Consider the following 22,690-nt stretch of genomic DNA (forward strand, 5'->3'; position numbering starts at 1 on the left):
GTGCACCTGGCGGTGACCGGGGGATGTCCGGTCGCCCCCGGAGCGGATGCTTCCGGCCTGTCTCCAGCGCCCCCGGCGCTGCATGTCTGCCCGCCCATAATTAAAGTGTCAAGTGTTTGAAATAGCCCAAGAGAGGGGCTGAGCAGCTGAGGTGACCAGTTAACATCTAACCCTTGATGGTGCCATCTCCACCCAAGACCCGGAGCACACAGGGAAGGGTAGACACGGCTTTGAGAGGAGGGAGACCATCCGACTGGACTAAAATATGGCCCCATAGCCCAGTATCTTAAACGTGAAGCACCTAGCCAGTGCCCTTCAGCTGCTTGGAACTCAATTATCCGTGCTCAATTATTGCAATCCTTGTTACTTATTAGCTGCAAGGACCGATACTGAGCCCTGATACTGATGCCGGTCTTTTGCCCTGTGAAATAATTTCATATAGCCACCCCGCAGAGGGACTTAGACACCCCTTCCGGTCCACAGAGAACAGGTGAGACTGAGTTCCAGGCACCAAGTGCTCCATCCCTTGGGAGATCCAAGAATACCGGAAACTAGGGTGGCCCAGGTTGCATTTGTACTGGGCAAGAATGTGAAGGCTGTATGCATGGGTAGCTCCAACCCCAAGAAGAGAAACATCGAAGCCCCCTGTGCTCTGTGCTGCTGACTTTGTTCTTGATGTGATCTGTCCCTGGCTCGCCTTGAATTTGGGTCCTTTATCTGGAAACAAAACAAAAAACTGGAAGCCAGGGCTTCACCCCATAGGTGGTCTCTGCACCCAGCAGCCCCCAGAAACCCATAGGACCCTCTCTATGCGGGTGGGGCCAGCTGGGCCCCAGGCATCCAGGCTCTGCCAGAGCCATCCCAGAACAATTTGTAATGTTGAAACACCAGTTTCCCTTTATCTCTGGGCAAGGCTTTCTTGGTTCTGGGCAATTAACCCAAATGGAGCCTCAGCCATGTGGGCTCTGGTCCTTGAAGATCAAAAGTGCCCAGCCACAAGCCTTAATTATGTCATTATCTTGCCCCCCTTCTTCCCCCAGGCTAAGGATCGGGCCTTTCCAGTTCAGGCTCCCCAGAAAACAAGATAACTCTGCTGGGGTGGGAGGGCACCTCCCGGCTGCTTTCCACTCCCTAGTATGTGCTTTTATTTTCACTTATAAATATACAAACAGAAATTATGTTTAAAATAGCCTATAAGCCCACAATAGTCTTGTGAATGGTTTGTGAATGAAGGCCTACATAAAGGAATGTATGGTGGTTTTTGAAAGGAAAAGCCTAGGGGCTAGGGAATGCAACACAGTTGATAGTGTGCTTGCCTAGCATACACGAGGCCCTGGGTTCTATTCCCAGCACCAAACAAAAACAACTCTAGGAAAGCATGCTTGTAATTCCAGCATTCTGGAGGCAGGAGATTGGGAATTCAAGGTCATCCTTGAGACACACAGTGAGCTCAAGGCCAGTCAGGGATACATTAGACCCTGTTTTAGGAAGGAAGGAAGGAAGGGAGGGAAGGAGGGAGGAAGGGGGAAGGGGAGGGAGGGGAGGGAGGGAGAGGAGAGGAGAGGAGAGGAGAGGAGAGGAGAGGAGAGGAGAGGAGAGGAGAGGAGAGGAGAAAGCCCAGCCAGGCATGGTAGTACATATCTATGATTCTAGTATTCAGGAGGCTGAGGCACAAGGATTACCTCAACTTCTAGGATAGCCTGGGCTACATATTAAGATTCCTGTTCAAAAAACCCAAAACAAAAAAGTGGAAACCCAAAGAGTAGAGTAAATTCTGTCCCAGTTGGAAGTTGAAGCCACATGTGGCTGCCAGACATTTAGGGGTGTCTGATCACAACTGTTGCCTGCAAAGCATGGAGGTTTAAGAAGACTAGGGACTCTAAATGCCATGCAGGGCAGAGACAAACTATTTTTTTGTAAACATTTTAGGTGTATGAGTGTCTTTCATGTATACCTGTGCACCGCATTCATGCCTGGTGCCTGTAGAGACTAGAAGAAGGCATCAGATCTGCTGAAAGTGGAGTTACAGACAGTTGTGAGCTGCCATGTTGGGACTGAGAATCAAACCCAGGTCCTCTAGAACAGCAGCAAGTGCTTTTAACTGCTGAGCTATCTCTCCATCCCCCGGAATAAAAATTTTTGTTAGTAACTTTTGTACTAACTATGGATTATAATGGTAATATTTTGCAAGTGTGACATTAAATGAATAATATGGTTACTATTCATTTCACACACATACCCACACCTCCTGTTAAATGTGGTTCAAATACATTGAAAATGACCTGTGGAAATCACTCTGGTAGAGGCACAAGCCCATCACCCCAGCACTCAGGAGGCTGAGGCTGTAAGATCAAAAGTTTCAGGTCAACCTGGGCTACACAGACCCTGTCTCAAAACAAACAAACAAATATTCTTTTTTTAAAGAAGGAATAATAGAAAATGGTATCTAGAACCCTTTATGATGGTTTATGCCTATAACTCCAACACTTGAGGTTGAGGCAGGAGAATTGGGAGTTGTAGGCCAGCCTGAGCTACATAGTGAGTTTCAGGTCAACCTGGGCTACCATATGAGATGTCTCAAAAAAAAAAAAAATCAAGGAAAGGAATTTGTGTTCATGTATTTCCTCTTTGGGCCAACAAGTAAGGATTCTGGCTTCTGAACTTGACCTGAGTAGGGGCTCAGCTGTGATCCACACTGCCCTCCCACCCCCTGATGCTGTGTTACTCTGGGTAAACTGGCCTTTCAGAGACTCAGATTTGTCTGTTTCTTCCAACAGGCAGCTCTGCAGGAAGCAATAAACTAAGCAGCAAGTGGCTATCACTTCAGGTGACTGGGAAGGGTGCATTTATGAAACGATCCAGACCAAGAATTCCAAGGCAAGATAACAACTGCAAGTGTTAAGGCCCTGAGGCAGGGAACCGGCTTGGCAGGTCTCAAGTTCTGCAAAGAGAAGAGGATGGGATCAGGCAGTGGGTGGGATGACCATGGGCCTTTGAGGCCAAAGGAAAGAAGTTGAATTTGTTTGGGTTTCACACACACACACACACACACACACACACACACACACACACACACACGAGAGAGAGAGAGAGAGAGAGAGAGAGAGAGAGAGAGAGAGAGAGAGATTGATTTATGATGCTGAGTCAAGGTATGGCCTCAAAGTCACAATCTCCCTACTTCGACCTACCTTCTACCTTCTGAGCACTGCGATGACACGCAAATGCTCAGCTGAGGTTTTTCTCTGAAGAGGATGAAGCCATTGAGGGGAATACAGAGTGTAATGCCAGTACCAGTCATTGTCTCTAAAGATTTCTACACAGTGAACCCAGATGTGTCATGTAGTCAGTAGGACCCTTTGTGACCCTGAGTGTGTATTCAGAGCTAGGGCTGTGTTATCTTGGGCACTTGTTTCCTCAGGCAGACCAATGAAGGCTTCCTCAAGGCACAACTACCTCTGCATCATCAGCTGTTTCCATGGTCCCCAAGCCCAATCCCACCACCACCTGAGTCACACACCAGTGTCCAAGGAGGAAGCTACAGCCCTGTCAGAGTTAGCCTCCCTGTTCTTTGATGTCACAGCCCTCAGATTTCATGAGTCTCAGCTGTGCTCAGAACATAGACAACTGGACCCTGGGGCAGGAGTGGCGGCTTTGCTTGAGGGTCTCTCATGTGTGTTGGAGGACAGACTCCAGGAAGAGAAGGGCTATTGCAGGGAGAAGACAGGGAAGATAGTGACTAAGCTCCAGGTCTATAGGCCCGGGTTAGAACACAGGCACAGGACACAACATGAAGAAGCAAATGAAAGGTATAGCCCCACACACTTAACTCTGGTCACTTGACATGGTGCAGACAGTCCCTGTGACAGGAATGTCAGGGGGGCCAAGGAGAGGCCTTGGAGTGGCACTGAAGGGATGTAGTGCTGGGCAGGACCACTTAGATATCAAGGCTGGCCCTTAAGGCAGCAAGCTGATAACAAGGAGGTCAATCTCCTCAGATGCTGTTTGCCCTGGACTCCAACCATCCCTCCAAGCTAGCAGCAACACAGAATCACCAGAGGTGCTAGGCTGAGCCAGTGACAGGTGTCAATACTAAGTCCCTGGAGTGTACCAATGGCGCTATCACCACTCACCCTGGAGAACCTCACAGAACCCGGTGGAGGGTCCTGATGTCTGCAGCACTCTTTCTATTGGCTGGGAAAGTTGAGGGGGTGGGGAAGTGATATAGGAAGGAAGAAGGAAGAAAAGATAGTAAAGGAAGATTGGTTGACAGATACTTAGACAGGTGGATACATAACTACATAGATTATAGATACTGATAGATAATAAATATATAAATACAGACCTTATAGACACAGGAGATAAATAGCACACAGATACACACAAACATCAGATGCAAAATAGATACATGATAGATGATAAATGATTTGACGACTGATGGATAACAGATGATAGATGATTGGTGAATAGAAAATATATTATGATAAATAGATAGATAAAAGATAGGAAGATAAGCCTGGAAGTGATGGCCCATGCCTTTAATCCTGGCACTCTGGGAGGCAGAAACAGGTAGATTCCTGTGAGTTCAAGTCCAGCCTGATCTACAGAGCAAATTTCAGGACAGTCAGGGCTATACAGAGAAACCCTGTCTTGAAAAAAAAAAAAAAAAGATAGGTAGATAGAAGAAAAGGAGATAATTAATAGATATATGATAGATGATTTGTTAAGAGATCCATAATAAACAAATAGATTATATATATATTAAATAGAGATAGATTGATGGCCAGACAGATATAGATGATAAACAGAAGATAGACAAACACATAGATGATAGATAAGTATGGAGACAATCAGTAAATTGAGGTGAAAGATGTACTATTTCGCATTACTTTTCTTTGTCCTGTTTTTTTTCTTTTTTTTCTTTTTGAGACAGAGTCTCATGTTGTCTAGTCTGGCCTTGAACTTACTAAGTAGCCAACGCCAATGTCCTAATCCTCCTGCCTTCAACTCCTGAGTGTCGAGATTCTGGGTGTATGCCCCCACATAGTCTATGCCCTGCTGGAAATGGATCTCAGGACTTGCACCCTCTACACAGGCACAATCCCCGCTGAACCACACTCCCAGCCCTCATTGTCCTATTCTTACTTCTCTGCAAAATTGAAAATTTGCAAAAATAAAAAGTGGTGATGAGATAATTCCTACTTCACTCATCAGTCTCCTAGGAGGCTGCAAGCTTCCAGGATGTAGAAAGCTCAGAGTAAGTCACCAGCCACAGGCCAGTGGGAGGGTACTGATTCACAATCTGCAGTGAAAAGAATACCAGGTTGAGTGTGGTGGCATAGGCCTGCAGTCCCAGCACTCAAGCTTGCAGAGAGTTGCTACCAACCTGCACTACACAGTAAGACCCTACCTCCAGAAGAGAAGAACTGAGAGAGGGGGCCAGGGAAAAAAGAAGAGAGGAGGAAGAGGAGATGGCAGAAAACAATGATGACCTGGACTCAGTAATACAAAAGCGTCAGACATCTAAGACAAATATAAAACCTGAACAACAGAATTCTTCAGCTATGTGTTGTGATAACATGATTTTCACTGTGTTTCATCAGCATCTATGTCATATTAACCTGACTGCCAGTCCTTGGCTCCATACATGCTAGGCCAATCTTCTACCTCTGAGTCACACCCCAGCCCCTCACTGGGAGATTCTAGTCTACTGCTGAACTATATTCACAGTCTTCTTTTTTACTTTTTCATTTGGAGACATGGTCTTGCTAAATTGCCTAGGCTGCCTCTGAACTTAGTTTGTAACTTAAGTTAGACGTGAACTTGCCATCCTCCTGCCTCAACCTCCCAAGTGTCTGGGATGAGAGGCCCTGTTAATGGTAGCAAGATTTGGGAGCATCTGTTTGTTTATTTATTGTGTGTGTATATGTGTGTGTGCACATGTGTATGTGTGCTTACACATGCCATGGTACATGTGGGCGTCAGAGGACAACTTGCAGGAGTTGGTTCTCCCTGTTTTGGGCATCAAACTTAGGTCATCAGGCTTGATGGCAAGTGCCTTCACCTGCTGAACCATCTTGCTGGCCTATTAGCTAGATTTTAAAATGCACTTGTGTCCCAATTCACACAGAGGATCACTTCTGGGAATGAGCATATGGAGGGTGTGTGCCTGGGAAAGCCCAAGAGCAGGATGGAGCATGGGGACGCAGCTGCTTTCCAGCCTTGTCCACGAGGTCATAGCTGGCCGCCACAGAGTGCTGACTTCTAGAGCAGCTGCAGTCCTATGATCTAACACCTGGGTACCAGCCTGGCAAAGCGACCCAAATACAGAAAAGAGCCCTTTTCTCAGAAGTCCTGACACAGCATTATTTAAACTAGCAAAGTCGGATGTGGACATGCACACCTGTAATTCCAGCACTCAGGAGGCTGAGGCAGGAGAATTTGAGGTCTTGGCCTGTCTGAGTTACAGAGTGAGATCCTGTCTCAACAAGGCAATATATAACTCATTAAATGAAATGACACAGACTAGAGATACCCACATTTCCAGCTTTGGAAAGTCCTCATCTTGTTTTCCTGGTGATTGTTCCACTGCCTGAGACCACGGCTCCTATCCATCCCTCAGTGGTTTGGGAGCCAGGGTGCAGTACTGGCCCATGCTTTCTCTCCTACTTTACTCTCCATGGAATGAGGATGTCTGTATGGGGCCTGCCTGTGGACTGTCACCTCCATGTAGATAATCTGATCTGCATTCTCACCATTTTCCTAAGAGAGAGAGAGAGAGAGAGAGAGAGAGAGAGAGAGAGTGTGTGTGTGTGTGTGTGTGTGTGTGTGTTTCATGTGTGTGCGTGCATCATGGCGAATATGTAAAAGTCAAAAGATTACTTGAAGAAGTATCCAATCTTCTCCAACAGTAGATTCTGGTAATCAAACTCTGCTCATCAGGTTTGTGTGGCAAGTGCTTTACCCACTGAGCCACCTAGCTGGCCACAGACATCTCCAGCCTGCTAAGGAGGCTTCAGAGCTAGCCTCTGCTAATGCTGGGACCTCAGAAGCCTTGACTGGAAGAAAGGGAAATGCAGAGATGACACAAAACAGTTTCTCTGCATCTTCATTCCTCATCTTCATCCTGTTTCTGGGCTGAGGCTATTTCCTGCCCTTGGGATGTCCCTCGCCTCTGAGCCATATACCTAGACCGTGGCAGGCCCACACACAGAGTGCTTGAGGGACTATTGTCTGTGGTTGTGCTCTCTTGGCCTGGTGGGCTGGCACTTGGGAGTGCTGTGAGGCTGGTCACACTGTATTGGGAGCTGATGAGGTGAGGGCAAAGGCTTTCTTGTCAAGAAGTGCACACGCCCACACCCAGCCTGAGTGGGCATGGGGTGGCCTCCTTCAGGCCAGGACACCTTGCCTTAGGACAGGGAGCAAAAGAGTCATATAGGAATCTTCAATGAAACCAAAAAATGGAAATGGGGTGAGAATGGTAAAGGAAGAAATATGAGAGGAAAAAAAAATGAAACTGGACCTATCATCCCAACACTCAGCTCAGAAGTTGAGGCAGGAGGATGGCAAGTTTAAAGACAACCTGGGCAATTTAGTGAGATCCTGTCTCAAATAATAAAAAAAAAAAAAAAAAACAGTCTGCGACCAAAGCTCCTGAGTTCAGTCCCCAACGTGTTTGTAAAAAGCTGGGTGTGATGGCACATACTTGTAATTTTGGTGCTGAATCCATGGAGACACCAGGATCCCTGGGGCTCCCTGACCAGTCAGCCTAGACTCCTGGGCAAAGTCTAGACCTGTGAGAGACCCTACCTACACACACACACACACATACACACACACACACACACACACACACACACACACACAAATAAATAAAATTTTAAAAAAGGAGAGTTCCCTGACATTTCCTCATCTGTGATGATGTCCATCCCCCACCTGCAACCCAATACAAACTAGCAAGGGAAGTCAGAGACTGTGCTGATCCATGTGGTTTGCATTTGGGTACCAGTGGTTCAGGTCTCTCAGCTGCATCCGAACAGCTTCACCTTCTTACTTCATTATAACCATTCCACACTGTCTGGACTGCTGTGTTCCCGAGGACACTGTGGCTAGGAGAAGACAAGGACAGTGAAGCTGGCCATGCCTAGACACGATGCCCAGCCTGTTTGTTCACCAAGGAAATCTGCCCTCAGACAATAAGGACAATGCCAGCCTGTCTCAGCTCTGAACCTCAGCCACTCTATCCTGGCCAGCCAGTTATGTGTCCTGTTCTATCTTGTCAGAGTGACTTCTGCTCCTGTACCCTGGAGCACTCTGGTGAGGGGGACTCATCCCCACTGAGTGACCTCAGATATATCTTTCTGCCTTGGAGATTTGTCCCCTGCCCTGTGGACAGAGCCATGGAACAGCCTTAGGTCCTCCCCTTCCTGTCAGCTGGGGAAGCTGGGTCACCCAGGCGGCTCCTCTAAAGCAGAAGGCAAAGTCCAGGCAGGTAATCTCATCCTCATCCCTGTTCTAGGATAGGGAGGCCCCAGCATCCCTGTGGCAGCCACCTCCCTCTGAAAGGAAAACAAGCCATGTGAGCCATACAAATCACCGTCCTAGAAATGCCAGCAGCCTCATAACTTACTGAGAGTCTGCTTGGTCCAAAGGCCTCAGAGGTGAGAGAGGGCTCTGGCCGGAGAGGCAGCCACTCTGCCACCTGCTGGCTGTGCATCCTTCCACCTGTTGCTTCACCTCTCTGAGCCTCTACGGGCTTCCATGAGAAAAGATAATAAAACAGAAATAGCTGCTAATTAGGACTGTTGGAGGATCTGTTCAGGCAGAGCCTGGCATGGAGCCCAAAGGTAGCCAGCATGGAGACTGTCTGGTGGCAGAAAAGGCTGAATGCCATGAGCTGCATATGGCATGTGGCAGGCCTCAGTGAGCAGAATCAGCTCCACCTCAGAAGGAAGAGGCGCTCACCTCTGGGTGACAGGAGTCCTAGGTGGCACTCTTCAAGAAGGGTAGCCCTGTTCGTCTCTATGCCAATCTTTGGAGTTGAATGGCATCAAGTAGCCCTAAAGAATTCTAGGCAGGTGCTCTACCACTGAGCCATACCCTAGTCCTTCACTCAGGAATTCTAGTCAGATGCTGTACCACTGAGACCACCCCAGCCCCTCACTGGGGATTCTAGGCAGGTGCTCTACCACTGAGCTACACTCTAGCCCCTCACTGGAGGATTCTAGGCAAGCCACTAAAGTACAAAGCCAACCTCCTTTAAAGATGGGGTCTTCACATAGTTCTGGCTGTCTTGGAACTCACTGTGTAGACTAAAATGACCTTGAACTCAGAGATCCACCTGCCTCTGCCTCCCAAAAGCTGGGATTAAAGGCGTGCACCACAACAGCAAGCACCAAGGCCTATATTTTACTTTTTAATTTTCATATAGGGTCTCGTTAACTTTCCTAGCTTGGTCTTGAGCTCATTCTGTAGCCCAGGCAGGTCTTGAACTAGTAATCTTCCTGCCTCAGCCTCCTGCGCAGCTAAGAGGACAGGCCTATGTCACCAAGCTAGGCTAAGCCTTGGCTTTTGTTTTGTGTTGGACTGGCTTTTTGAGACAAGGTCTCACTATGTAGCCCTGGCTATCCTGAAACTCTTTATGTAACCAGACTGGCCTCAAAGTCACAGCGATACACCTTCCTCTGCCTCCGAGTGCTGGGATTAAAGGCATAAACCACTATGCCTGGCCTGAGTCTTAGATTTTAATTATGAGTCACCCTGTCACACCATCCTAGTAGCTCTAGGGGACAGAGAAGTTCATCAGTCATGGCTTCAAGGGGCCTGGGTGTGAAGTTGACTACCTGGCTCAGTACCAAGTGAACCCACTAAACTATCCACGTGCTGACAAGGCAGCTGTGTACCCGAACACCTCCACCTGCATTATTCTACAATGTTCTGTGAACAAGTCCTATGACTATTTCAGCCCACAGTTTCCTAGAAATGGTGGCACTTGCTGTCATAGGTTCATAGATGTCCATGGCTACATAACAAACTACCCCCAAACTTGGAGGCTCAGAAAGGGGGCTGGGATTTATGACTTCATGTTATCCTCCTAAATGATGTCCCCACCATAGGACACCCATTAAGCAGCTTGCTGGTATCACAGGGGACTCCAACCTCTAGAGTTTCATGCAGAAAAGGCTTCCATTTCTGTGGCCCAGCTGCCCCATCAGAGCCCAGCATAAGCCCCCTCACCCCACCCACCCCCCAAGTTCCCCAGTCCTGCTGCTATAACCTGCACAGTATGATTAGAGGTCCTGAGACCTAAAACATGGAAAGCCCCCTGAAGCAGTGCCTGGCACAGGTTAGAACAGAATACAGCTGGAAGAGAACAGCAGCTAACCCGGCCAGCCCTCATTCTGAGTCTCCTCCCTCCCTTCAGAAACTCCCACTTCTCAGAGAAGACCTACCATCTCACCTGCCCTGGGCTCTGGGCCACAGAAGGTACATCCAGGTGAACTGATGAGGGCCAGAGACGACTCTGCCCTAGACCTAAACCAGGCAGTTTAGGAAGCCTAGGTCCAGAGTGGGGAAGGGGGTGTCTGAGAAGGCTTCCAGGTAGCTTTTAAGGCTGGCTGTACCCTCAAGAGCAAGAGCCCTACCACCCCATTCGCCAGTCTCTCCTCTTCCTCAGGGGAATCAGATCTCAGGGACCTTCCAGAACAGCAGCTCAGCTGGTGCCCTCCCTGCCCTGGGGCCACTGGGCTGTGTCACCAGTCTGGAATGCACTTTCAATTCCCCTGCCCTCTCCTATCCTCCCCTCCCCACTCCAGGCCAGCTCATCATTTCCCCTCGTGGAGGGGTGGGGTCTAGAACAAGGAATCTAGGATCTCTGAGGACCTGCTGTGTCCTGCAGGCAGGAGTCAGAATGGGCTTCTTCCATGTCCAGCCCCTACAAGTTCCCTCTCAGCCACCTGGAGTCCAGTAAGGGGAGATGACTGTAGTGGCTGCCCAGAGAAGGGGTAGGGCTGAATGGCCACCAGGGGACCCAATCCTAAATATTCAGATCTTCCAACTGTGCCTCAGGTTTTGGGTGGATTCCCTAAAGAAGGGGTTCATTGAAGCCACCAGCTCTTTTTCTTCATGACTAACACTGCTGTCTCTCTGGGAGGCAAGATTTCACTGGTTCATTGGCTTTTCTACTTTCGTGGATCCTCTGAGGCCCTCTTGGGTGATCCCTGGTCCATAGCTCCCTTTTCTTGGATGGGGAGGTGGATGTGGCCCAAAGGTCTCAAGTAGAGTACACACGGGGGTCTTCTGTGGCCTTTCCTACCTCTGCATTTCTGGCTCAGCAACTGTCAGTAAGAACGGTGCCCTGGGCAGCCTTAGGCAGCCCTAGAGGACAGCACCTTGTATGAATCCAGCGCCACGTGCCAAATATACCCTTCTCACCTGGCCCTAAGATGCTGAGAGGCTAGCAATGCCTGTGCCAGGTGGCTCTCATTCTGGACAAGGGTACACTAATGAGGCATCCTGTCTTCCTAGTTGGGTGAGCATCCTGGGGTTGACATTAGCTCTAAGCGGCATTTAGAGCCAGGGTTCCCAAAGTGGGTAAACTTCACCTCTCACATGCTCTGCTAGCCTTAGGATCCTGCATCATTTTCTGAGAAATTCCACAGCCCATTACTTCAATATCATTGTCTGGCAGGCCTCTGGACTCAGGATGGTAAGCAGGGCCGCCGTCCCCATCTGCCACTCAGACTGGGACAAGGATGTCAGGAGGTATCTGGTGACGCTGTGGAGTGACAACCTCCCCATCCTGTGGGGTTTTCATCCTGCAGTTTATGGGTACTGGAGGGCACAGAGGTGAGCAGGAGAGACACCTCAAAGACTGGAGGGTAGACTAAGGACAGCTTTCCTTGTGCCAGATGCAGGCAAATGGAGGACACTGAGCCATGGCCAGCCCACATAGCCTGTACATAGCTCCCGCTGGTGCCCATCACTTCCTCACACTGCCTTCTAGTCCACATATCGTCCTGGAGATTCTCAGGAAGAGTGATAGCCTCCCAGGGGAAACCTGGCTGGGCTCCAGTGGGCAGGGCTCCACTCATAAACAGTTTTATGGCTCCAGGGCAGGCAAAGCTGGCCAGGGCAAGCTGGGCTGGGCAGAGATGGCCCAGGCTCTCTTCCCTGGGGGTCCCTCTTCTATGAACTACTTCACATTCTGAACTCAGTGCCCCATGTGTAAAATGAGCCCCACAGGGACATTGTGAGGCTTGGTGGGACAGGGCCCCATGGTGCTTGGTGCAGACTGCCATTCGCAGTGGGGAAGGGGAGGAGGAAAGAGAGAGAGTGAAAAATAAAGAGACACACAGAGATAAGGAGAGATACATAGACACAGACAGAGAAGGTAGAAACAGGATCAAGACAGGGAAAGAGAGACAGAACAAGACAGAGAAAGATGGAACAGAGAGAGATGGACAGGTGAATAAGGAAGAGGTAGAGATGGAGACAGAGAAACAGAGAGAAAGAGGGAGGGAACGGGGCCCCCCCCGGGGGGAGATCATGGAAAGTTCACTCCAACCCTGTAGCCCAGGGGGCAGGCTTGTTGAGTGATTGATTGGTTAAGGAGTAGGTAACTGACTAAGCAGGGAGTGGCCCCCCAACTATCTTGGGTGACACCAGATACCTTCGGGGGAGGGGTGTTGTTTTCCTTCCAGTTCAATACTCTCATTCTGGGGGGCCCCAGGTGACAACTTTAGTGTCATAAAGTTCCTGGGGGTCCTCTCTACCTCAGAGGGTGACTCTCTCTCTCCTTCCTACCCTTAACCCAGTATGAGGGATCCTCCATGAGAGGTCTGTTTTAGTTTTTCATTGCTGTGATAAACACTATAACTAAAAGCAACTTGTTGAGGAAGGGGTTTGTTCTGTCTTACAGCTTTCAGTCCATCATCAGGGGTAACTGAGGCAAGAACACAAGCAGGAGCCTGGAGGCAGAAACTGATGCAGAGACCATGGGGGGGGGGGGCACTGCTTACTGGCTTGCTTCCCATGGCTTGCTCAGCTTGCTTTCTTATACAACTCAAGACTATGTCCAGGGGTGTCAATGCCCAAAATAATTAATCAGGAAACTGCTCCACAACCTTGCCTCCAAGCCAATATGGTGAAGATATTTTCTTAACTGAGGTTCCTTCTCCCCAGATGACCCTAACTAGTGTCAAGTTGACAAACAAACAAACCAGCTCAGGGACCATGTACTGAGGGGCATCCTGGGTTCTCTGGCTCTGAGACCTAGTCCCAATAGGGAACGAGGTTCTGGAGACAAGGGTTCTGGAACCCTTGTGTTGTGTATGAGCTGGCAGCATCCATCCAATGGGAGTTACATCCTGGGGCCTGCTGTGGGCTATTCAGATCATGGTTGTGCCCAACAGCAGGACCTCAGACCTCGTGGAGTAGACAACCTACCCTCCCAGGCCTGTCTGGGTCCCTCTCCACAGAATCCATAAGGTCATACCCTGGAGGTTATGTCACGAGATGGTGGGTCAGATGCACAGAAAGTCACCTTCCTGGAGACAGCTGTCTTGTTCATAAGGGTTGCTGAGAAGGTCAGAGCACCTTTACCTAGGGCAGCTCCACCAATAGACATCTGAGGAATGAGGTTCCGGGAGGAGAGAGGAGGATAGCTCCTTTGGACTAACGCAGCCCAAAGGTCCCTTCCTGGTAGGACATCAGGGTCACACCTGGCCACTTTGGGTCTAGAGACTGTGGGTGCTACAACTGATATGCTTGGGTGAAGCCAGAGGGCCAGGTGCTTGTTGTTGTGATAGGGTTTGATGTCCCATGCAATGACAGCTTCAAGTCTGAGTTTCTTTTACTGGGTTAACACACCTTACCTACAATCTCATGCCATGCTAAAATCAAGCACGAGAGGCAACTATTTCTCCCAATTCACGGATGAGATCATCAAAGCTCAGAGAAGTTAAGTAATTTGCCTTATGCCAAACAGCTAATAAAAACTAGGATCATAGCTGGGTTGTAGTGGCACACCCATTTAATCCCAGCACTCTGGAAGCAGAGGCAGGTAGATCTCTGTGAGTTCAAGGCCAGCCTTGTCTACAAAGTGAGTTCCAGGACAGCCGAGATACTCAGAGAAACCCTGTCTTGAAACCACCACCACCCTCTAAAAAGAAAAAAAAAAACAAAAAAAAAACTAGGAGCCAAGCGTGGTGCTACATGCCTATAATCTCAGCATCTGGGAGGCCAAAAGGGGACAACCTCAAGTCTGGACTACACAGTGACACTGCCAAAGAAAGAAAGAGAAAGAAAAAGGCAGGAAGAAAGGAGAGAGGGGAATGGGGACGAAAGGGGAAGGAGGGAGAGAGGGAGGAGAGGAGGGAGGGGGCATACTTGTAAACCCAGTGCTGGATTTGTGGAGGATCCCTAGGGCTCCATGGCCAGCCAGCCTAGGTAGTTAAGTCCAAGCATCCATGGAAAAAGCCAGGTGTGATGGTGTGCACCTGTAATCTCAGTACTGGGAGGCAGAAACAGGAGGATCCCAGGGATTTGATGGCCAGCCTGACTAACCAATTAGTGAGCTCCAGGTTCAGAGAGACCCTGCCTAAAACAGGGGGAAATCTAGAGAATGATAGAAGACACCTAACATTGTGACATTGATACCTGATCACACACACACACACACACACACACACACACACACACACACACACACATTTTCACTAGCGCAGGGGTGGTACATGATAAGTCAGTCATCACTAAGCTCCATGCAGAGCACTGTTTTCTTTTGCTGCTTGTTTGGATGCTTATGTGTCACTAGGCATGGAACCTGGGGCCTCGTGCATGCTACGCAAGCATTCTACAGACAGAGCTACAATCTCAAGCCTCAGGTACCTTGTTAAAAAGTACAAAACTCAGCTGGGCGGTGGTGGCACATGCCTTTAATCCCAGAACTCCAGAGGCAGAGGCAGGTGGATCTCTGTGAGTTCGAGACCAGCCTGTTCTACAAGAGCTAGTTCCAGGACAGCCTCCAAAGCCACAGGGAAACCCTGTCTCAAAAAAACAAAAGAAAACAAACAAACAAAAAAAATGTACAAAACTATATTCTCTACTTGTAGAAATCCAAAGAATATTTATTCAAGGAGATTGATGAAGGGGCTGACTGCCCCAGAAGAGTCTAGTGGAGTGACACAGGTCTTTGTTCTGAAAGGACATCTGATAAAGGAAGGGCCTTTCCTTAAACTCAGGCTGACCTGGAACCCTATCCACACACACACACACACACACACACACACACACTGGGCATATATATATATATATATATATATATATATATATATATTTTTTTTTTTTTTTTTCTTCCAAGGATTGGGAATAGAGCCCAGGCCCTTCCATGCCTAGGCATGTACTGCCCCAAGCTACAACACCAGCCATCATTTTAGATTTGTTTGGGACTTTATGTTTTCATTTTGAGACAGGGTTTCACTAAATAGGTACCATTGGCTGGCCTGGAACTTGCTATATAGACCTGACTGACCTCAAACTCATAGAGATCCTCCTGCTTCTGCCTTCTGAGTGCTGGGATTAACAACATGCACCATCACACCCAGCCTGCATTTGTTTTTATTTTTATTTAAGACAGTGTCACATTGTTACCCAGGCTGGCCTCCTGGTCTGTTTGCACAGACTGGACAGACAGGATGAAGAAGTATCATCACCAACCAACTGGAGCTGGAGATGGTGGCAGACTCAGGCACCAGCTTCCCAATTTAGTGACGCCCTGGAAGCAAGCTCAGATAGCAGGCAGCCAGGCTGGGGTCAATGAAGACTTCCTAGCAGAACCAGGGCCAGCTGAGCTCAGAGGAAGTGCAACTAACTTGGAGTAGGGGGGAACTAGATCTAAAGCTAGGACCTGGGTACCCCGGATGTGAAATCACCCAGCCCCAGTCTTGCAGGAGAGTGGCTAGTCTCCTCAGCATCTAGCCAGGGGCCTGACCTCAAAGTGAGTCACCACAGCCAGCCCAGCTGATTCAGCGGAGCTGGGGGAGTGAGGCCGGGACTGTCCATAGACAGTCAAACAGCCAGCCAAGGTCAGGACTGTCCACTGTCTGGAAGGGCCAGCCAAGGCCATCATCTCAGCAGGGCTGAGCCCCACCTGCTGGCATGCAGCCACAACAGGCCTCTGTCTTCATAGTCCTTTGGTCAGAAAGCCCTGGCCTCAAGGAAATGGTTTTGGCAGGGGAAGTGGCTTATGACTGAAGACTCCTAGAAAGGACTCAGGACTGTGGAAAAGAACCAAGGAGTGAATGAACAGTGAACTCTTGTGAATTCCCTGAGGAAGGCCTGCATAAACAACTGAGGAGAGGAAGAATAATTCGCCAGACAGAGTCTGCCCACCTCCAAGGCAAGCAAATGGCCCACCACAGCTAGCAAGGGGCAGAGGCCAGAATGAAATGGAGATGTGTTCTCCATCCCAGACCCCTTGTGTGCCCATGAGAAATTTGGCCAGTGGCTCCAGACAATCTCTTCCCTCTGGAGGTTTAATCAAACTGGCAACAGCATGGCCCCATCCCTACAATATAGGAAACCATCGAGAATCAGACAAGGTTGGGGCTGAGCCTTGTCTACTTGTCCATCCCTAGGATGAGGTAGACAGGGGTCTGGCCAACATGGATTCCCATTTGAGTTGATAATGTTGAAATGAAACTAGTTATCCAGGCATGGTGATGCAGGCCTATAAGCTCAGCACCCAAGAAACTGAGGCAGGAGGATTTCATGAGCTTGGAGCCAGCCTGAGCTCTATAGTGAGACTCTGGACAGACAGACAGATAATAGATAGATGATGGATGGGTGGATAGATAGATAGATAGATAGATAGATAGATAGATAGATAGATAGATAGATGATAGACTGGTTTGGATAGATGGAGTTACAAAAGGTAGAAGGGTAGGGGTGGGGATGGGGAGTTCACATCTAATGTGTGGGGTTTGGGGTAGGAAAATGAAGCTCTGTAGGAGGGTGTAGTGATAGCTACAGCGTACTGTGCGTGTAGATAATGACAAAAACATTTGCCATTTTAACTTTTAATTTTTACTTGTTTCTGCAGCATGAGATATTGAACCCATGTTAGGCACATGTTAGGCAGGTGCTCAACCACTGAGCCATACCCCACCCTCATACTGGGGGATTGATTCTAGGCAGGTGCTCTACCAGTGAGCCACACCTCAGCCCCTCACTGGGAAATTCTAGGCAAGTGTTCTACCTCTTAGCCACACCCCAGCCCCTCACTGTGAGGGGGGATTCTAGACAAGTGTTTTACTACTGAGCCAGGCTCAGCTTTAGTGATTTTGTTTATTTTGTTTATTGAGACAGGGTTTCTCTGCGTAGTCCTGGCTGTCCTGGCACTCACTCTGTAGACTAAGCTGGCCTCGAACTCAGATATCCTCCCATCTTTGCCTCCCAAATGCTGGGATTAAAGGTATGCACCACCACTCCTGGTTAGCTTTAATGTTTTTTTCTTTTTCTTTTTCTTTTCTTTTTCTTTTTCTTTTCTTTTTTTTTTTTTTTTTTTTTTTTGGTTTTTTGAGACAGGGTTTCTCTGTGTAGCTTTGGAGCCTATCCTGGCACTCACTCTGGAGACCAGGCTGGCCTCAAACTCTGCCTCCCGAGTTCTGGGATTAAAGGTGGGTGCCACCAATGCCCAGCAGCTTTAATGATTTTTAAAGTGCACATGTGTTCGAGTGTGTTCCAGTGTGCCATGACATCCATGAGTAGGTCAAAGGTCAGAAGTACACTCACCTTCCACCTGGTTTTGGGACAAGGTCTCTTATTTAGAATTAGGTACACCAGACTAGCTGGTCTGAGCGTTTCCAGGGTTCCTGGAATTATAGATGACTGATACTTTGTCTGGCTTTACATGGGCTCTCTAGAGATTTGAACTCAGGTCTTCACAATTGCAGGAAAAGCACTTCACCTGCTTTCCCCAGCTCAGTGTTAATGGCTTGAAAATGCTAGAGCAGATAAGAAAACCAACATATCTACAAAAGATTTCGACAGAGGCCTCCCAGGTCGGGAGAGAGTTCTTCATTGCACATTTAATAGCTCATGCAGCACTCGGTGACATAAACAGGGAATAGAGGAGCAGGTCCACAGAATCCACAGATAGTCCACGCTGCAGGCAGGACACACACGGCCAGGGCCACACAGGGAGGAGCTGATGGCCAGCTGGAAAGGTCACCTCCCTAGACGTGCACAGCAAGGGAAAGAAGAGATTGATCACACCGTCTCATGACATGCCAGTTGCCCAGGGGGCACTGAGCACTTGTGGACACTCATGTGGCTCTCAGGCCTGGCTGGCTCGTATCACACTGCACTGGGGACAGGGTATTGATGGTTCAGTATGTGGGGTCAAGCCAGGTTTCAGTACATTTTCCCCCCATGTAAGGGAGAGGAGAGACTCAAGTGAGAAATGCTTCAAGTTCAGGGGTGGGGATTTACACAACGAATCTGGGGAAGGCTCAATGCCCACAGCGTAAACCAGCAAGTTGGAGTTCCTTGCTGTCCCTTGGGGTTTCCAATAGGCAGGTTGGCAGAACCATGGCTCCTGACCTCCAGGAGATGGGGACTCAGCCCAGACTCACCACTTTTGGAAAGCCCCAGCATCAGCCATGCTTCCTGCCCAATCTGGGCGTCCGGCCAGTGAGGGGTCACAGGCTTGGCCAACTGTCCTGACATGAGATCAGGGTGTCCAGCCTACCCGGAAATGGACTTTCCAAGAGCTGTGAAGGCAAGTGGCTGGTTTAAGCCACTACCTCCTGACTTTCTGGGGCTATAGCTCAGTCCTCAGTTAGGAGGCTAGGATCTACTTGCGTCTGTTGGATCCCCTTGGAGTTGGGGGTAGTGAGCAGAGATCAAGAATGTCTTTCCTCACCCTCTGTTTCTGCTCTCAAGCCTGGGTGTCCATTTAAGGACACCTCCATTTGACACAATCTGTCCTACACCTGGGCCTAGACCTGGGAGAATCTGACAGGGACCAGGGACAGTGTCCTGATAACTTCTAGCTCTGGGGGAAAGTTACAAGGATAGCTGTGGTCCCCCTCTTGAGATCCGGCAGGACACATGGCCAGTTCAAGTATGGGGAACCAGATAAGAATTCTCAGAAGACTTGAAGAGGGGATGTGGTAACCCCAAGATAAGGCTGCAGGGCCACTGTGGGGGAGCCAGCTGTCACTTCCCTAGTCTGGGGATGGAGTTGTCGCTTGCCCTTTATTTTTAAAATGCACAAGATGGTTATTTATTCCAAAAGTGAATCCAGAGAAGAGAGAGACTCCGTGCCAGGCACTAGCTCCACCCAGCTGATAACCAGCAGCTCCCAGGCCCCTGGCATGGGGAATGGGTCACAGGGCCACAATAGGAGTCCCCACAAGGGTGCAGGTGCAATGCAAGCTCAGACGGTGAGGGAGATGAAGCTGTTGTAACGCTGGATGTTTCTCTTCAGGATTTCAGAGCAGGGGCCCAGGACTCTCTCAAAACGTGGCCGGTCCAACTTCACACACTTGAGGGCACCCCGGGCAACCACAGTGGCTGCACGGGGCCTGTTCAGCAGCAGTGCAATCTCCCCTGGAGGGATGAGAGGAGAAAGTCAAGGCACAGAATGGCCTTCCTTCCCAGTGGGATGCTGGGTGAACCTGCATTTCCCTCCTTCTTCTCTTCCTTCTTTCCTTGAGACAGGGTCCCTTATCTCCCAGGCTGGCCTAGAACTCACTCTTTATGGAGCTGAAGATGACTTTGAACTTCTGATCCTCTTGTCTCCTCCTGAGTGCTGAAGGTTTCCAACTGTACTATTACACCTGGTATATTCAGTGCTGGGGATTGAACCCATGAATCTTTAGCCCTGGTCTTGAATTATAAATGCAGTGTGTGTGTGTGTGTGTGTGTGTGTGTATCTGAATGTATTTACCTGGGGACTGAACACAGCCTTCTGCATGTGTACCTAAGCATGCTATCACTGAGCAACAGCACGAGCACTTTAAAATTGATCTTTTTTTTTTTTTTTTGGAGACAGGATCTCAATAAGTTGACTAGGACAGGCCATGAACATGCCATCCTCCTGCCTCAGCATTCCTATAGCTAGGATGGCAAGTCCTGCACAAGTCAGTCCGGCAATTCCCTAGCTTATGTATGTCCTGTGAAATACTTGGAATATTTTCATATAAGCTAACAAATTAGGGGCTGGGGATGTCTCTCATTGGTAGAGTACTTGCCAAGCATGCACAGAGCCCTGGGTTCCATTCCAACCCTCCATAAACCAGGCATGGTGAAGCACACCTGTGAACCCAAAACTCAGGAGGTAGAGGCAGGACGATGGAGAACTCAAGGTCATCCTCAGTTACATGAGACTATCTCAGCACCCCCGCCCCCCCACACACACCAAGAAAAATTGTGTTATTTATCTGAAATTCAAGTTTAGTTAATATTGTCCTGGGATCTGCCTAGCAGCCCCATATGCAGACACTGTGATGTGGCCCAGGCCTCCTCATGACCTAGTTCCTACTGTGGGAACATTCTGGATATACTCAGGACCCTCTTTCTTGGCAGCTACAGGAGTGAACAGCTTATGGTCCCTGTGTCTCTCACCAAAGTTCTGCTCTCCCCCTCCAGCAGCTGGCCCCCAGGACTGTCAGTCTTGTGGTCTCAGGCCAGTCCTGGAACTCAGTTTGAGGTGATACCAGGCTTGCCCTAACCTCCAGAGCCACCCTGGGGCCTCATGAAACTCATGCAGCTCTTGACCCAGGGCTCCAAACGAGATGCCGTATCTTGAGTGGGGGACCCCAACTCACCAAAGTAGTCAGAGTGCCCAAGGCGCCCCACTTCCGTATATTCCTCATCCTGGGATCGTCGCTGGAGGACAGAAGCAGTGCCCTGTGGGGGAGGGGACAGGCAAGAGTCAATCAAGTGTGTAGATCAGTTGTTAAGGGGGCAGGTTGGAAGCTGCGTGTTGGGGTATATCACATTTTGGGGATCACTTGCTTTGATGGACATGTGTTGGGGGTCACTTGTTGGAGGATCACGTGGGGAGTCTGCAGTAGGAGCCACTGCCTGTTTGTCCCTTCTTCCTGGCTCCTTTCCTCCATGCAGCCATAGCTACTTTCATCCTTAACTACACTGGTTTCTCCCTCCTCTTTTTGGGGTCCACCAGGCCTTCTGGGAGGCAGAACCCCATGAGATCTGAGCTCAAGTTGCTGTGGCTTGCTAATGCACCCTCCCAGACATCTACAGGCTTAGAGGTTCCTGTTCAAACCCTGCTTTTACTGACATAACAGAAGCTCCCCCAAATGGGGACCTACCAAGCACCTCCCCCAGAGGCCTTGGTGGTGACTGTGGGGATAGCCCCAAGGGTGCCAGTGTTTTGTCACTATGCTGAGAGCTGACCTTGGGCTTCAGCCTAAGGACAATGAGTTGTCCCGCCACGTTGGGGGGGGGAGGGGGCTCCAGGGAGGCAGGGAGGAGCACGCTCTCAGGGTCACACACCTGCTGAGCTATGCAGCCCCTCCTTTCTCCCAAGAGGGCAGCAGTTCTAGGGATGAAGCTGGCTCAATGATTAACAGGGCAGCTGCAGTAGGTCAGTGGCCTCTGGGAACATTAAAGACAAGGCCAGGGCACCCGGGACGTCTGGGCAGCCAAATGCCTCCTGTGCTCACACACTTTGCTACCTGAGATGGACAGCACATATGGTTGGACCGTGGCTGCTTCTAGGCAAACCTTTCCAGAATCAGTATCCCCACCTGTCACCTTCAGGACTTAGGAAGATGGAGAATGGCTTTCAGCATTGTCAGTAACTCCCAGTAAGAACAGCAGAGCCAAGCCAGGTGTGGTGATTCACACCTAGAATCCCAGCACTTAGGAAGCCAAGGCAGGGGGATTGCTGTAAGTTTAAGGCCATTCTGGGCTATGTAGTGAGAGGCTGACCAACAAACAAAGCCAAACCAAAACAACAAAGACAACAAAAATGCTCACAAAAAAAAAAAAAAATGGGGAAAAGAGACGAGTTGACTCTGTGGGTAAAGTCACTTGTAATCAAGTCCAATGACCTGAGTTTGATCTCTAAGACCCACACGGTATAAGAAAGGAACTGTCTCCTGAAAGTTATCCTCTGACCTCCACATGTGCATCATCTCTCCACAAATAAGTAAATGTTAAAACAGGGGGTGGGGCATATTCATTTGGGCTAGAGAGATGGTCCAGTGGTTAAGAGCAATTGATGTTCTTCCAGACGACCTTCATCCATGTCAGGTGACTCAAAACTGCCTATAAATCCAGTTCCTAATGAATCCAACACCCTCTTCTGGACCCCATAGATATCCACACATATGTAGCAGACACTCGGACAAACACACACACACACACACACACACAAAAAAAAAAAAAAAAAAAAAGAAAGAAAGAAAGAAGAAAGAAAAAAGAAAAGAAAAGAAAAAAAAAGGAAGAAAGAAAGGAAGGACGGAAGGAAGGAAGGTGAACCAAATCTACAATCTCAGCACTCAGGAAACAGGTACAAGGATAGGAAATTCAAGGTCATCCTAGGCTTCACAGAGCTTTCAACAACAGCCTGGGCTATCCTTTTCAAACACAACACCGAGTTTGACACTGAACATCACAGTGTGTGTGATCCACCTCCCAGGAGCCAGAGTTTAGCTCT

At 49.0% G+C, this 22,690-nt stretch overlaps 1 protein-coding gene across 1 annotated transcript in view; it reads right to left on the reverse strand.

Moving 5' to 3' along the window:
- Positions 1–18,085: 18,085 nt before the first annotated feature.
- Prkar1b (protein kinase cAMP-dependent type I regulatory subunit beta) overlaps positions 18,086–22,690 on the reverse strand; it is a 112,303-nt gene continuing 107,698 nt past the window's right edge. The window contains exons 9-10 of the mRNA XM_035444775.1: positions 20,832–20,913; positions 18,086–19,611 (exon numbers count right to left, since the gene is read on the reverse strand). Coding sequence (XP_035300666.1) covers positions 19,439–19,611; positions 20,832–20,913 — 255 coding nt within the window. The 3' untranslated portion in view covers positions 18,086–19,438. The remainder of the gene's footprint in view (positions 19,612–20,831; positions 20,914–22,690) is intronic.

Source organism: Cricetulus griseus, chromosome 4 (assembly GCF_003668045.3).
Source record: "Cricetulus griseus strain 17A/GY chromosome 4, alternate assembly CriGri-PICRH-1.0, whole genome shotgun sequence".
In the NCBI taxonomy this organism is placed as follows: domain Eukaryota; kingdom Metazoa; phylum Chordata; class Mammalia; order Rodentia; family Cricetidae; genus Cricetulus; species Cricetulus griseus.